This window comes from Anomaloglossus baeobatrachus, unplaced genomic scaffold (assembly GCF_048569485.1).
Source record: "Anomaloglossus baeobatrachus isolate aAnoBae1 unplaced genomic scaffold, aAnoBae1.hap1 Scaffold_3234, whole genome shotgun sequence".
NCBI classification, from domain to species: domain Eukaryota; kingdom Metazoa; phylum Chordata; class Amphibia; order Anura; family Aromobatidae; genus Anomaloglossus; species Anomaloglossus baeobatrachus.
Genome location: NW_027442626.1, coordinates 62313 through 75548, shown reverse-complemented (window position 1 = coordinate 75548; position 13236 = coordinate 62313). Strand labels below are relative to the sequence as shown.

Here is a 13236-nt window from a genome sequence, read left to right as displayed (position 1 = left end):
TGTGTTGTCAGCTGTAATGATAATCTTCATAGTCAGACCCTCTGCTGTGTTGTCAGCTGTAATGATAATCTTCATAGTCAGACCCTCTGCTGTGTTGTCAGCTGTAATGATAATCTTCATAGTCAGACCCTCTGCTGTGTTGTCAGCTGTAATGATAATCTTCATAGTCAGACCCTCTGCTGTGTTGTCAGCTGTAATGATAACCTTCCATAGACAGACCCTCTGCTGTGTTGTCAGCTGTAATGATAATCTTCATAGTCAGACCCTCTGCTGTGTTGTCAGCTGTAATGATAATCTTCATAGTCAGACCCTCTGCTGTGTTGTCAGCTGTAATGATAATCTTCATAGTCAGACCCTCTGCTGTGTTGTCAACTGTTTATGGATCAGAAAATGTCAGGAAAATCCTCCTAGAACAGCGACGCTTTCTCTGGCGTTAGATGTAAATGACGGCGGCCGAACGCTGATACTGTGTAACATGGGGGGAATGGCATCAGTGACTCTGAACACAGCTACACCCCCAATTAAAAGAGGGTGTGAACATTTATGCAACCACAGTATTGTAGTTCACTATTTTTATTTTTTTCTCAATGACTTCAGATTGTTTCTCAGTGAATTTGTGCAGATTATGAAGGACTCTAAAAGGGGGAGAAGATTCTGAAATGTTTCTTCTTGGAAAATTTTTTTTTACTAGATAAAAAACCTGGAATTATAACAGATTTTATAGATCCATTGTGAATCTTCTGTTCTCAGCATTTTACACCGATATCTAGAAGAGAAAGATCCACTGGGAGAAAATGACCCAAACATGAGCCAAGAGACAGGTGAGAGAGCATGAGGGATCTCCACCATCGCCGTCATCACCTCATCAACGGGGTCTCCTCCATTACTAGACTCTCTGATATCGTCCTCATCCTCCGCTCTCCTGATATACGGGGTCTCCTCCATTACCAGAGTCCATGATATCGTCCTCATCCTCCGCTCTCCTGATATACGGGGTCTCCTCCATTACCAGAGTCCATGATATTGTCCTCATCCTCCGGTCTCCTGATATACGAGGTCTCCTCCATTACCAGAGTCCATGATATCGTCCTCATCCTCCGCTCTCCTGATATACGGGGGTCTCCTCCATTACCACAGTCCATGTTATTGTCCTCATCCTTAGCTCTCCTGATATACGGGGTCTCCTCCATTACCAGAGTCCATGATATTGACTTCATCCTCCGCTCTCCTGATATACGGGGTCTCCTTCATTACCAGAGTCCATGATATTGTTCTCATCCTCTGGTCTCCTGATATACGGGGTCTCCTCCATTACCAGAGTCCATGATATTGTCCTCGTCCTTCGCTCTCCTGATATTTGGGGTTTGTTATATTGTCTCGTTGTCTGTAGATATGACCCGGATGCTCTCGTGGTTACAGACTGTTTCCCTTTCTTCTGCTTTCAGCCATCTTACGCCTCTTTGTTCTCCATGACTATGACAAGAGTGGTCTTCTGGATGGTCTGGAGCTCATGCAGCTGCTTTACGGGATCTTGACAAAGGATCTGCAGGAGAAAGCAACTGAAGAGTCGGTAAATGATTCCTCTTTATACAAGTGGGGATTAACTTTAATATACGGTCAAGAGAAATCTAGGTTAACCCTCTGAATGCCATGGTTTTATGTATCAGGACAGAATGATAAAACGTCTGGTAATTAATAGATCTTAAAATTAGGCCAATGTCAGGTGAAGACCAAGACCTTACAGATCCCACCCTGACATTAACGATCTACCAAAACCCGGCCAAGTGCAGAAGCCGAGTGTGATATGTAAGCTCCTCCAACTCCAGTGATGGTGGGGAACAAGCTAGGCAACTGCTTCTTCAGCCCCTTCATGAATGGACAGCGTTACTGACAGTTTATACTTCTGTACGTCCTCATCATCATCGTGGCCGACCCTCCATGACTTGAGTCTTGCACCTTGTTCACACCATGGAGTTGGAGACATACATTCTTTAATTAGACCCTCCATGACTGTCCTGGGATCTGCACTAGTGAAGCAGCAGGACCTGGGATGTATGTGTGTGTGTGTGTGTGTGTGTGTGTGTGTGTGTGTGTGTGTGTGTGTGTGTGTGTGTGTATATACTGTATGTGTCATGTAGGGACATAGTCCAGCATCCGCCTGGCACGTTACAGAAACCAGAGATGGAGTGTGCCGTGGTGTGGCTTGTGTGGTGTGGTTATGTGTCTACACAAATAGTATGACACAACTACATTTATATTGCCATCTGTATGACGTGCATTGTTAGCCTTAATGAGGATTTGGCTATCTCACAACAAAACACACATTTGCATATACTCCCTTAGTGAGGCTGTCCCTTGAGAGAAAACCAACTCTTGAGTGATGAGCCCTTAGGCTATGTGCGCACGTTGCGTACTAGCCTGCAGAAATTTCTGCAGCGATCTGAAGAGCACATGTGCGCTTTAGATCGCTGCAGAAATGTCCGTAGTGAGCGCCGATTCCATGCGCTCTGCCTGCAGCTCCTGCCATAGACAGAGCAGGAGCTGCCGGCAAAGCGCAGGAAAGAAGTGACATGTCACTTCTTTTTGCGCAGCGCTTCGGCAGTAGCCGAAGCGCTGCGCTCTGAGACGCCACGTGCGCACGGCCCCTGCACAATCTCCATAGACTGTGCAGGGGACGCAGGACGCATGCAGTTACGCTGCGCTGCAAAGCGCAGCGTAACTGCATGAATTTACGCAACGTGCGCACATAGCCTAAAAGGAGAAAAGCGAGGAGCTTAGTTGTGAGGTAAATTTCAGTCAGGGGCAGTTAGTCATCTGTGAGGAGTGCACTGAGGAGAGCTCCTGTCCTGAGGTGATTTCTAGAAACCTCTGGAGGGGCAGCGACACTTGTCAGGGTATCGGTCCATAGGTCATCAGAGCCTTCACGATCGGTGAGAAAACTGAGAGACTGCAGCCTTTCTATAAGGGGCAGTGACATTTGCCTGGGAGCTCAGTGGCACGTGTGAGTCTGGAAACTTCTAGAAGGAATAGAGAGTCTTCCTTCAGGATTCCTGTCACCCGCTCGCCAGAAGGGATCAAAAAAACAGATTGTTCTTGTCTTGGAAATCTAAGGACACCAAGATACCTATTCCCAGGTAGGGAAATAGTAGCAGGAAGAGTACACTACGCCACACAGCAGAGAAGCCAAACTCCCATCAGGGCAGCAAGAAAACCCCCATCATTGTGAAGGCTGTAAAGAGTGTCCAGGACTGTTATAGCATCAGTGAAAGATGAAAGCTCCCGTCCTGTCTCTGGCTGATTTATCCCTGCTGCGTCGTCCCTACCTCAACACATCCCTCAGGAGCCAGCCCTAGTTGGGCGGGCGAGAAGACAACGCTCTGGCACTGCGCATCACCACCTAACTCCTGGGGCCCACCAACAGTGGCGGCCATACCACAGCCAAACATCCCAACTGGCGCCACAAACTCTTTATTTATTTTATTTTTCTTTTTTCTCGTTTTAAGTTCTTTACAGGTGTTTTTCCACAGTACACTACAGCTCTTCCCATAATGGCTGTATAGCGTCTCACCGGCCACCATGGAGGAGCATGAGAGGTTTTCTACTTCACGTGTAGACACTTCACTATTCCCTGAGAGGCTCTTCTACACCGGGCTGCATCCGAGGATCCCAGTGCTGCAGTGACGGTGGCTTTGTAAAGACTAACACCCTTACATTACACTCTTCTCTTTAGCCTGCTTGCCACAGAGGCGCTGTTTTTGATTCCTCTCACCATTTCCCGGTCACCACTCTGTTACAATCTGTGTCTGGTCACCAGCGTTTGTCTTCCTCCTGCCCAAACTTCTGCCTGTTCCTTCCTCACCACTCTCCCCACTCTGCTACATTCTTCACTCTATCCCTATCCCTAACTAACACCAGGAAATGCTTCCGTCTATATCCCCTCACCGTGGGCCCGGCCTTTCCGCTAACCCTTTCAGTCCTGCCACTGTACCTTCTATCTGAGAAGTCCCCTATAGCTAGAGAGCCCATCTAGTGGTAGCTGACAGTACTGCGACATAACCCACATGGGGACGTTACACATATCACTCTACACATAAAATACACATCTACAGTGCGACCAATGATGTCTTCAGTGGAGTACTGACCGTAGGTCACCCTCTTACGTGTGTATGTGAGTGTGTGTGTGTATATGTGTGTATGAGTGTGTCTGTGTATGTGTGTGTTTGTATTTGTGTGTGTGTGTGTGTATGAGTGTGTCTGTGTGAGTGTGTGTGTGTGTGTATATCTGTGTATGAGTGTGTCTGTATGTGTCTGTTTGTATTTGTGTGTGTGTATGAGTGTGTCTGTGTGAGTGTATGTTTGTATTTGTGTGTGTGTGTGTATGAGTGTGTCTGTGTGTGTGTGTGTGTGTGTGTGTGTATGAGTGTGTCTGTATGTGTGTGTTTGTATTTGTGTGTATGAGTGTGTCTGTGTTTGTATGTGTGAGTGTGTGTGTGTGTGTGTGTTTATACAGTAATAGCAAACAGTGTTGACACCCAAGAAATTGCTCCATATAATGAAGTATGTCCCCCAGTAAATTCTTGCAGTCACATCTTTTCTTATACACAGGTTTATTTCCTTTGTGTATTTAAACCATGCAACAAAACAGATAATCAAAAAGGCAAATTGGAGATAATTTCACTCAAACCCCCAAAATGAGGGGAGACAAAATTGTTCACACCCTCAGCTTAATATTTGTCTGTGCCCTTTGGAGTAAATCCCTTCCATCAGTCACCTCCTGTCCCGGTCCACAGCTTCTTCCTCCTCTCACCTGGAATCTCGGACTCTTCTTTATAAATGTCTCCAGGTCTCTCATATCTGAAGGCGTCTTCTCTCTTCCCCTCTCGCTCTTCCCCTCTCTCTCTTCCCCTCTCTGTCTTCCCCTCTTGCTCTTCCCCTCTCGCTCTTCCCCTCTCTCTCTTCCCCTCTCGCTCTTCCCCTCTCTCTCTTCCCCATTATGGCCTCTTCAAAACTCTCCGGCGCTTTGTTTCCATCCATTTCTGGGGCTTCTTGAAGTGTTTGGGGTCTTTGTCCTGCTGGAGACCCCTGACCTAGGACCAGCTTTCTGACACTGAGCTCTACATTGCCATCCAGAATCCTATGGTAATCTTCTTTCATGATGTCTTGCAGACAGTTAAGACCCCAGTGCCAGAGGCAGCAAAACAGCCCCAAAATATTTCTGACCTCCACCATGTATGACTGTAGGTGCTGTGATCTTTACTTTGTATGCCTCATTCAGCTTTCAGTAAACAGTAGAATGAAGCGCTTTACCATAAAACTCTATCTTGGTCTAATCTGTCCACAAGAAGGATTTTTGTTACTCATGTACATTTTGGCTTTTTTTCTGTCTCTGTGTCTTCAGTGGAGACTTCCGAGGTCTCCTCCACAGCATTTCATTTCATTCAGATGTGGATGATAGTTCTTGCTGACACTGATGCCACTGAGCTGCAGGATGGCTTCAACTTCTCTGGAACTTGATTGCGGCTAATTCACTATCCGGACTATCCTGCGTTACAACCTTTCATCTTCAATGCCGACCATGTCCAGGGAGATTAGCTGCAGTGCCATGGGCTGTATACTTCTTCAGTATGTTGCACACTGTGGACAAAGGAACATCAAGATCTCCTAAGATGGACTTGTAACCTTGAGATTGTTGATATTTTTTAGTAATTTTGGTTCTCGAGTCCTCAGACAGTTCTCTGCTCCTCTCTCAGTTCGCCATGCTTAGTGCGGCACACACAGACACACACTGCAAAGATGGAGTCAACTTTTCCCCTTGATACCTGGTTTCAGGTGTGATGTCCATATGTCCCACACCTGTTACTTGTCACAGGTCAGTCTGAATGAGAATGATTTGCTGGACACTAAGTTGTTTACACACAATTTTGTCTGACTCGTTATTGAGATTTTGTGTGAAATTTTGTCCAATTTGCCTTTTTCTCTGTTTTTTTTTTTTTGGTGTTTTTCCAATACTCACAAAGGAAATGGTGTTTAGCCTCGGTGATGTGAAGTCCGGTACGAATGCTCCAGCCCTGTTATTGCTGAGAGGGTTTTTAATGGGCCCGGACTTTGGGGCTGAGTTTTAGGAATGACTGGTCCTTCCCATACCCCAATCCAGGAGGTATAGCTGATATTAGAGGGGGGGCGACTGAGCTGCTCCAGAGGGGTCTGTGTGTGGAGGGATGAAGACCTCTATGTGCTGGTCAGTGATTCACTGAGGCTACTAAGAACATAATGTAGTAGACCCTGAGGCCGCACTATACCGTTGTCTCTTCTTTCCCGTGAGCCGGAGAATGGCTGCTTTGTGTTCTTGTGGATTGTTGCTGAGGTTTATGAAGGATAATTTAATGGTGATAAATGTAGAGTAATGCACCGAGGACGGAGTAATCCTATAGCTGCATATACATTAAATGGAAGTAACCTCCGGACTACAGAACAGGAGAAGGACTTGGGTATTTGCTTTCTCTCGGTCTATCAGTTTCCTTGAAAGATGCCCCACTGAGTGTTCCTGCCCTGTGCCGTCCACCTGGCTAAGGACAGCGCCCAACCCTCTATCTAGGGGTGCCTGGCCTTCTGTGTGCCTTAAACTGACCAGCAAGAAAAGATCTAATAAAACCCAAGAATGAGATCAATGTAATCAGCGCTTCATGCTGGAAAAAGTTGGCATCCCTTAGTGCCATGGACTGCGCTCTATGTCCATTGGTCGAATAGTCTTTGGTCTTCAGCCAGCCCCTCACTCCCTTTGCACAGTATGATAGCCCCGACAGCTCCCCACACTCAGTAAGAAGCCCCCATAATTCCCTCACACAGTATGATGTCTCCTCAGCTACTCACACAGTATAATACCCCCACAGCCCCCCACATACGGTATGCCCTTAGTGTGTGTGTGTGTGTGTGTGTGTGTGTGTGTGTGTGTGTTAATTCCTAATAGTTAGTAACTTCAGTTCCTGTTTCACCCTTAGGTTATTTCTGTGGTCGATGAAGTCCTGGAGAAACAAGACGTGAACCTGGACGGACTCCTCAGTGCCCAAGAACTGGTGAATTCTGTCAGCTATAAAGAAGGGGAGGACCAGGAGTCTGCTCACATTGTTATTCCTCCTCCTATGGGGGTCCCGGCTAAAGAGCTGCCTGCTCCTGAGGAAAGTAACCTCTTTAATAATGAGGACACTACGGAGCCAGAGGTGGACCAGGAACCAGCAGAGGTCCATAACATACCCCCAGATCCTGCCAATGACCCAGCCCCTCCATCTGCAGAGGTCATAAGCAGCCAGGAGGACACTGATGGGGACCATGATGAGGATGTGGTTGAGGAGGTCCCCAGTGAAGTAGAAGCAGTGGAGATGCCAGGAGAAGAAGAGGACGATAAACCAGAACAGGAGATGTAAAGACTCTGTCTCTCAAATGATCAAATACTTGAAATCAAAGAGCATTCCCCCTTAAAATGTAGAGACCCCCAGTAAACCCTGGAGCGGCCTCTTCTTGAAGGTGACAAAAAAATCTTTCATAGGTCAACCCAAGTGTAAGTGGGGGATGTTCTGTCACTTAACAAAGATGTAAAAATGTGGAGGAGAGGGAAAATTAGGGGTCAGCGCTTACTGGGGATCCCGACATTTTAAGGAGAAAGGCCTGACTCGCTGATTGTTTGCACGTTGCCTATTCGCACCATGACCACAAGGAGATGCCTTATACTGCCGGACGTGTTACAGACCAGCTGTTGTCCACCTTCCAGGATGAATTTATTGTCTGATACAAGATGTAAAGATTCTGCCCCCGGTTTTTGTCCACATTTATGGGGAAGAATATAAATATCACTTTCTATCCAGAATGATGGAAACCTCTGGTGTCGTCCTTCACATAATCTGGAGCATTAGATCATGTCCTCCAGATCACAGATCAGAAACTTGTCCTCAGCAGCACCAATCTATACCCAATTCATTTAGGGCACTGAAAGTCATTCGAACTCCCACCCCAAATCAGGCTTATTCCGGGAAAATGCCCTTCACACAAATCGTCATCAACACTACCATGTATGAGGGATCTCTGGTCTGTTGGTGGGGCCTAAAAAATGGGCAGGAGATAAAGAGCTGCCAGATATCTCTGGAGGAGAGACTAAGGGGCCTGGGGGAAAAGACAGAGAAGGAAAGGTCAGAAGAGTTTGCAGGAGGAGGACAGAGGAATCTGGAGGGAAGGGGACAGAGAAGTTTGGAAGAGGTGGAATAGTACTGAGGTATCTGAAGAGAGGGGGACTGAGGAATCTGGAAGAAGGGCGACAGAGAGTCTAAAGGAGAAGGACAGAGAAGTCTGGCGGGAGGGAGACTATGGAGTCTGGAGGAAAAGAACAGAGGAATCTGGAAGGATGGGAATGAGGAGTCTGGAGGGGGTGGGGAGGAAAGAGGTTTCTGGAGGGAGGGGGACAAAGGAATCTGGAGGGCAGGTGACTAATGAGTGTGTAGGTGTAGAGGGGACTGAGGAGTCTGGAGGAGAAGGACAGAGGAGTAAGAAAGGCGGGGGACTCAGGAACCTCCAGGGGGTGAAAGTTACAGAGGAGTCTGGAGGAGGGAAGGACAGAATAGTCTGGAAGGAGAGGGACCAAGAAGACTGGAGGGGCTGGGGGTGACAGAGGTTGTCTGGAGGAATGGGGACTGAGGAGTCTGAAGATAACGGCACTGAGGTGTTTGGAGGAGGTGGAAGAGGACTGAATAGTCTGGCGGGAGGGGAACAGAGGAGTCTGGAGGGCACAAAGTAGTCTGTAGGGAGGGGGATAGTATAATCTGGAGAAGGTGGAAGAGGCCTGAGGAGTTTGGTTGGAGGTATCGAGGAGTCTGGAAGAGAGTGGAGGGGACAGAACAGTGTGGAGGGAGGGGCCCGGAGGAGTCTAGAGGAGGACAAAACAGCAGAACTAGACACAGTAGCATAATGGAACCTAAGAACTAGCAACGCACTAACTAGTAGGCAGTGTTGCTCAGGCGCCTCTTGTAAGGGGAGGCAGACTTAAATACCTTAAGGTAATAGGTGACCTCTGGAATTGCTTCCTGGTAATGGGACGCTGGCCCTTTCAGAAAGGGGTGGTGGCCGCACGCGCAACCTATGCACACTCACAGAAGGCCTGCGCGTGGCCTGGAAGCAGAAGGAAACTGCGGCAGACCCCGGGGCAGGAGAGAACGTGAGCCGCCGGGCCGATGAGGAGAGCAATGACCCCGCCGAGGCCTGGGAGCGGGGGAATGTGGGGGTGCTGCGCTGGGACCAGGACCGGGTGCTACAGGGACAGGAGTCTGGAGGAGATGGAAGAGGCCTGAGAAGTTTGGAGGGAGGGGGCAAAGGAATCTGCAGGAGGGTGACAGAGGATTCTGGAGGAAGGGTGAGAAGAGGATTCTGGAGGGAGGGGGACAGGAGTCTGGAGGAGGACAAAGGAGTCTGGAGGGAAAGGGACTGAGGAGTCAGCAGGTTTTGGACAGAGGAATCTGGAGCTGGTGGCAGGGGGTTAGAGAAGTCTGCAGGAGGTAGACAGAAGAGTCTGGAGGGAGGGGAACCGAGGAGTCTGGAGGGAGGAGGAAAAAAGAGGAAGAATGTAGTGGAATCTTGAGGGAGGTGGACTGAGGAGTCTGGAGGGAGGGAGACAGAGGAGTCTGGAGGAGGAGGGCAGAAGAATCTTAAGGGAGGAGGACAGAAGAATCAAGATGAGGAGCAGGGCAGGGAGGTCTGGATGGAGGAGGAGGAGGGCACAGGAGTCTGGAGTGAGGGGGACCAAGTAGTCTGTAGGAGGAAGACAGAGGAGTTTGGAGGAGGTGGACAGAGGAATTTGGAGGAGGAGGAATGCAGGGGAGTTTGGCTGAGGTGGACAGAGCAGTCTTTAGAGAGTGAACAGAGGACTCTGGAGGGATGGGACAGAGGAGGCTTGAGGAGGAGGACTAAGAATTGTGGAGGAGGAAGGCAGAGGAGTTTGGCTGAGGTGGACAGAGCAGTCTTGGATGGAACAGAGGAGGCTTGAGGAGGAGGACTAAGAATTGTGGAGGAGGAAGGCAGAGGAGTTTGGATGAGGTTTGGAAGATCTAAGATTGTGGATTAATCACCTCGGCAGGTTAACCATGCAATTATTTTTATTCTTCCGTCCACGGTCTTAAAGCAACTGCAGGTAGATAGCCAAAACCAGATGCCCCAGTCCATGAGATCCCAAACCGGGAACAGTAGTTCCACTGCCCCCGTGCCAGGTGATATCCACTGTCTCCCAACTTTTGGTTGGCCCACAGCTTTTGTATCGTACACCGGCATGGTGTGCAGTCAAAGCCTATGTTCCTCCAGTCAACAGATACAAAGACTATAGATCGTATATCTAACTCCAGCCAGCAACAACCCCCAGCCCCTTGTCAGTATCCCTATGCTAACTGTACATTTGTGGAGGTATTTTCTTGAGGCTGAGACCCTCATGTGGGACTGCATGTGAGACCCCTCATGTGGTGATGGCTCCACTTGGTCTACTATCGCCATCCACATAAGGAGACTAGTGGCTGGGAGAACAATGGCCCCTGTGACACTAACAAGAGAAATGGAATGATTGCTTTACTCTAATTACCAATTTCATGCCTGGCCTTCTGTGAACATAAGATCCAGCTGGCATGGCTCTCCTCATGGCTCCGGGGTCTGGATGAGCATGGTATGTGTACGTGTGAACTGTGTCTCCCACGGCACTCTTCCCCACCATTAACATTTTATTGTGCACCTTAAACTGATGAGAATGAAAATATCTTGCTGTGCTGGGTCAGCTTCGTAAGCTTTCCGCTATTTCCTCTCAGTGGTTGCCCCCATAACGGGGTTGTGCTTGCTGGGATAGTGGCCCTGGAAGCCCCAAAGACTCTAATCCCTGGCAGGTCAGTGGAAGGGTGAGACTCTGTTACCTGTACCATCTTGTGTTCTTCCTGGGAATGTACAATATGCTTTTGAGGAGTGTTCTGCCCACATGGAAGGAGTGGGATGAGTACTGGTCCATGTGGTCTTTCTAAAGACAGCCAGGCCAGCGGACGAGAGCACCCACTGACCCTCGTGTCTCCACAACTGGTGGCAGCAGTGGGATACTACTCAGCCCAGCTGATACGGGAGAGCTGCAGAGGATTGGAGTTTATAGACACCATCCAACAGCTCCACAACCCTGGAGGAATATAGGCATACCCAGCAAGTCATAGAAAAAAGGATTTTATCCCGCTCACCTGCTCCTTGGAGACCACTAGATTTGACCGTCCACGGATGTAGGAAAGTCAGCAAGGTTTCGTAATAGAGAAGAGAGTAAGGACAACCATGTCCGAAACGCGTACTCTGCTTCCAATTTTGCTGTGACTTAATGATGGACTTTTTTAATCCTATGGAATAATTTGTAATAATTTTGTAATCTTTAATATAATCATTTTCTGGACTTGTTTACTGCGTCCCCTCTTTGGAACGGGCTGGATCCCCTCTTTCTCCTGGTCCCAGCGCAGGAGGTTTCGGACACCACCATGTCCAACCTCACTAGTTTGGCCTCATTTCACAAGTCAGCCTGGTCAAACACCCCATGTCAAACATCATGTCAACACAGGGGCAGCCTCTCTACTTAGAGAACCTGCCCACTGGCTGACACCTCCAGTGTTGGCAATGATGAGGTGATGACATGTTGAATATTGGGGTCATATTTCCTTCACATCACCCATGGTCTGGTGTAATGTTGTTGCCCCAAAAGAACAAAAGTATTCACTTCTTTGCTTACTAGAGATGACTCGATGAGGTCCTCGAAATGGATACCTAGCCCATGCCTCTGGTGGTTGAATTAATGAACGAGTAGGTTAGGGGGTCTCAGTTCATATCTACCCTCGATCTGAGCAAGGGTTACTAGCAGATCCCACTCACGAAAGAGGCTCAAGAGAAGTCTACATTCATCACCCCTTCTGGCCTGTATTCTTCCAAAACACGCAAAAGTAGAAGCCATCCTCCCAATCAACCAAAAAAAGACCTGTGGATTCTGAGGGATCACAAATTATAGAAGGTTTATCCCCAATTACAGTATAGTAACAAAGACCCTCACTGACCTCCCCATCAAATGGTTTGCCCACAACCTCATCTAGACCCCAGAATGAGAGTCCACATTTCTTTAGCTGAAATCCCAGCTAGCCCAGAGACAAGTCGTGACTGCTGTTGACTTCCACCATAGGTTCAGACGCATCGTATACCGGACTGGGATGCCCGTACTAAGCCAAGTTGATGCCGATGGTCACAAACACCCAATAGCCTATCTCTCTCAGAAGCTGTTGCACAAGGAGATGGCATATGCCACAAAAGAAAATTACTGCCTGGTCATAGTCTAGGCCAGGGGTGGGGAACTTTTTTTTCGGCCGGCGGCCATTTGGAAATTTCTACCATCATTTGGAAGCAGCATAAAATGATCAACTTAAAAGTTACCTGGCTATATTTGGTCAAACAACGCACTGTGGTGGCTGGAGATTCTTCTTGTGGCTGTTATATTAGGCAATATTGATTTTGTTGGTTCTCACAACTTTTTTTTCAGGTTTGTGTCAGCTGGGACTGTTGTATATACATCATATAGGAGACGCCGAGAACATATACATACACTGGGTACATATACATCACAGGAGGGGCTGGAGGCATATACATCACTAGGAGCGGATGGGGGCATATACATCTCATAGGAGACATTAGGGGCATATACATCACGGGAGGAATATACATCACAGGAGAGGTTGTGGACATATACATCACAACGGAGGGCTTGGAGAAATATACATCACAGGGGAGGGATGGGAGAAATATACATCACAGGAGAGGTTGTGGACATATACATCACAAGGGAAGGCTTGGAGAAATATACATCACTGGGGAGTCTGGTGAGCATAGACATAACAGGAGACACTGAGGTCATATACATCACTGGGGAGGGCTGGGAGGAATATACAACACTAGGGAAAAGCTGCGGGGCACAAAAATGGCTGTGGGGCATAGACATCACTGGGGGGGTACATATATCAGTGGGGTTATATACATCATTGGCGGCACAGACATTGCCGGGGGTATATACATCACTGAGGGGGTATAGACAGATATACATACTTGGGGGCACAGGCAGCCAGGGGGGCACAGACAGTTCTGGGGGATGCTGTGGGCACAAAGAGCACTGGGGGATGCTGGGGGCACAGAGAGCACTGGGGGCATAGAGAGCAC

General features: G+C 48.2%; 1 protein-coding gene across 1 annotated transcript; it reads left to right on the top strand.

The window, feature by feature from the left end:
* The first annotated feature begins 718 nt into the window (after positions 1-718).
* Positions 719-8397, top strand: LOC142269895 (cell growth regulator with EF hand domain protein 1-like). The gene is made up of 3 exons (XM_075332416.1): positions 719-821; positions 1446-1570; positions 6999-8397. Exons 1-3 carry the CDS (start codon positions 806-808, stop codon positions 7419-7421), a joined length of 564 nt encoding a protein of 187 aa, XP_075188531.1. The 5' UTR covers positions 719-805; the 3' UTR covers positions 7422-8397.
* Positions 8398-13236: the final 4839 nt, after the last annotated feature.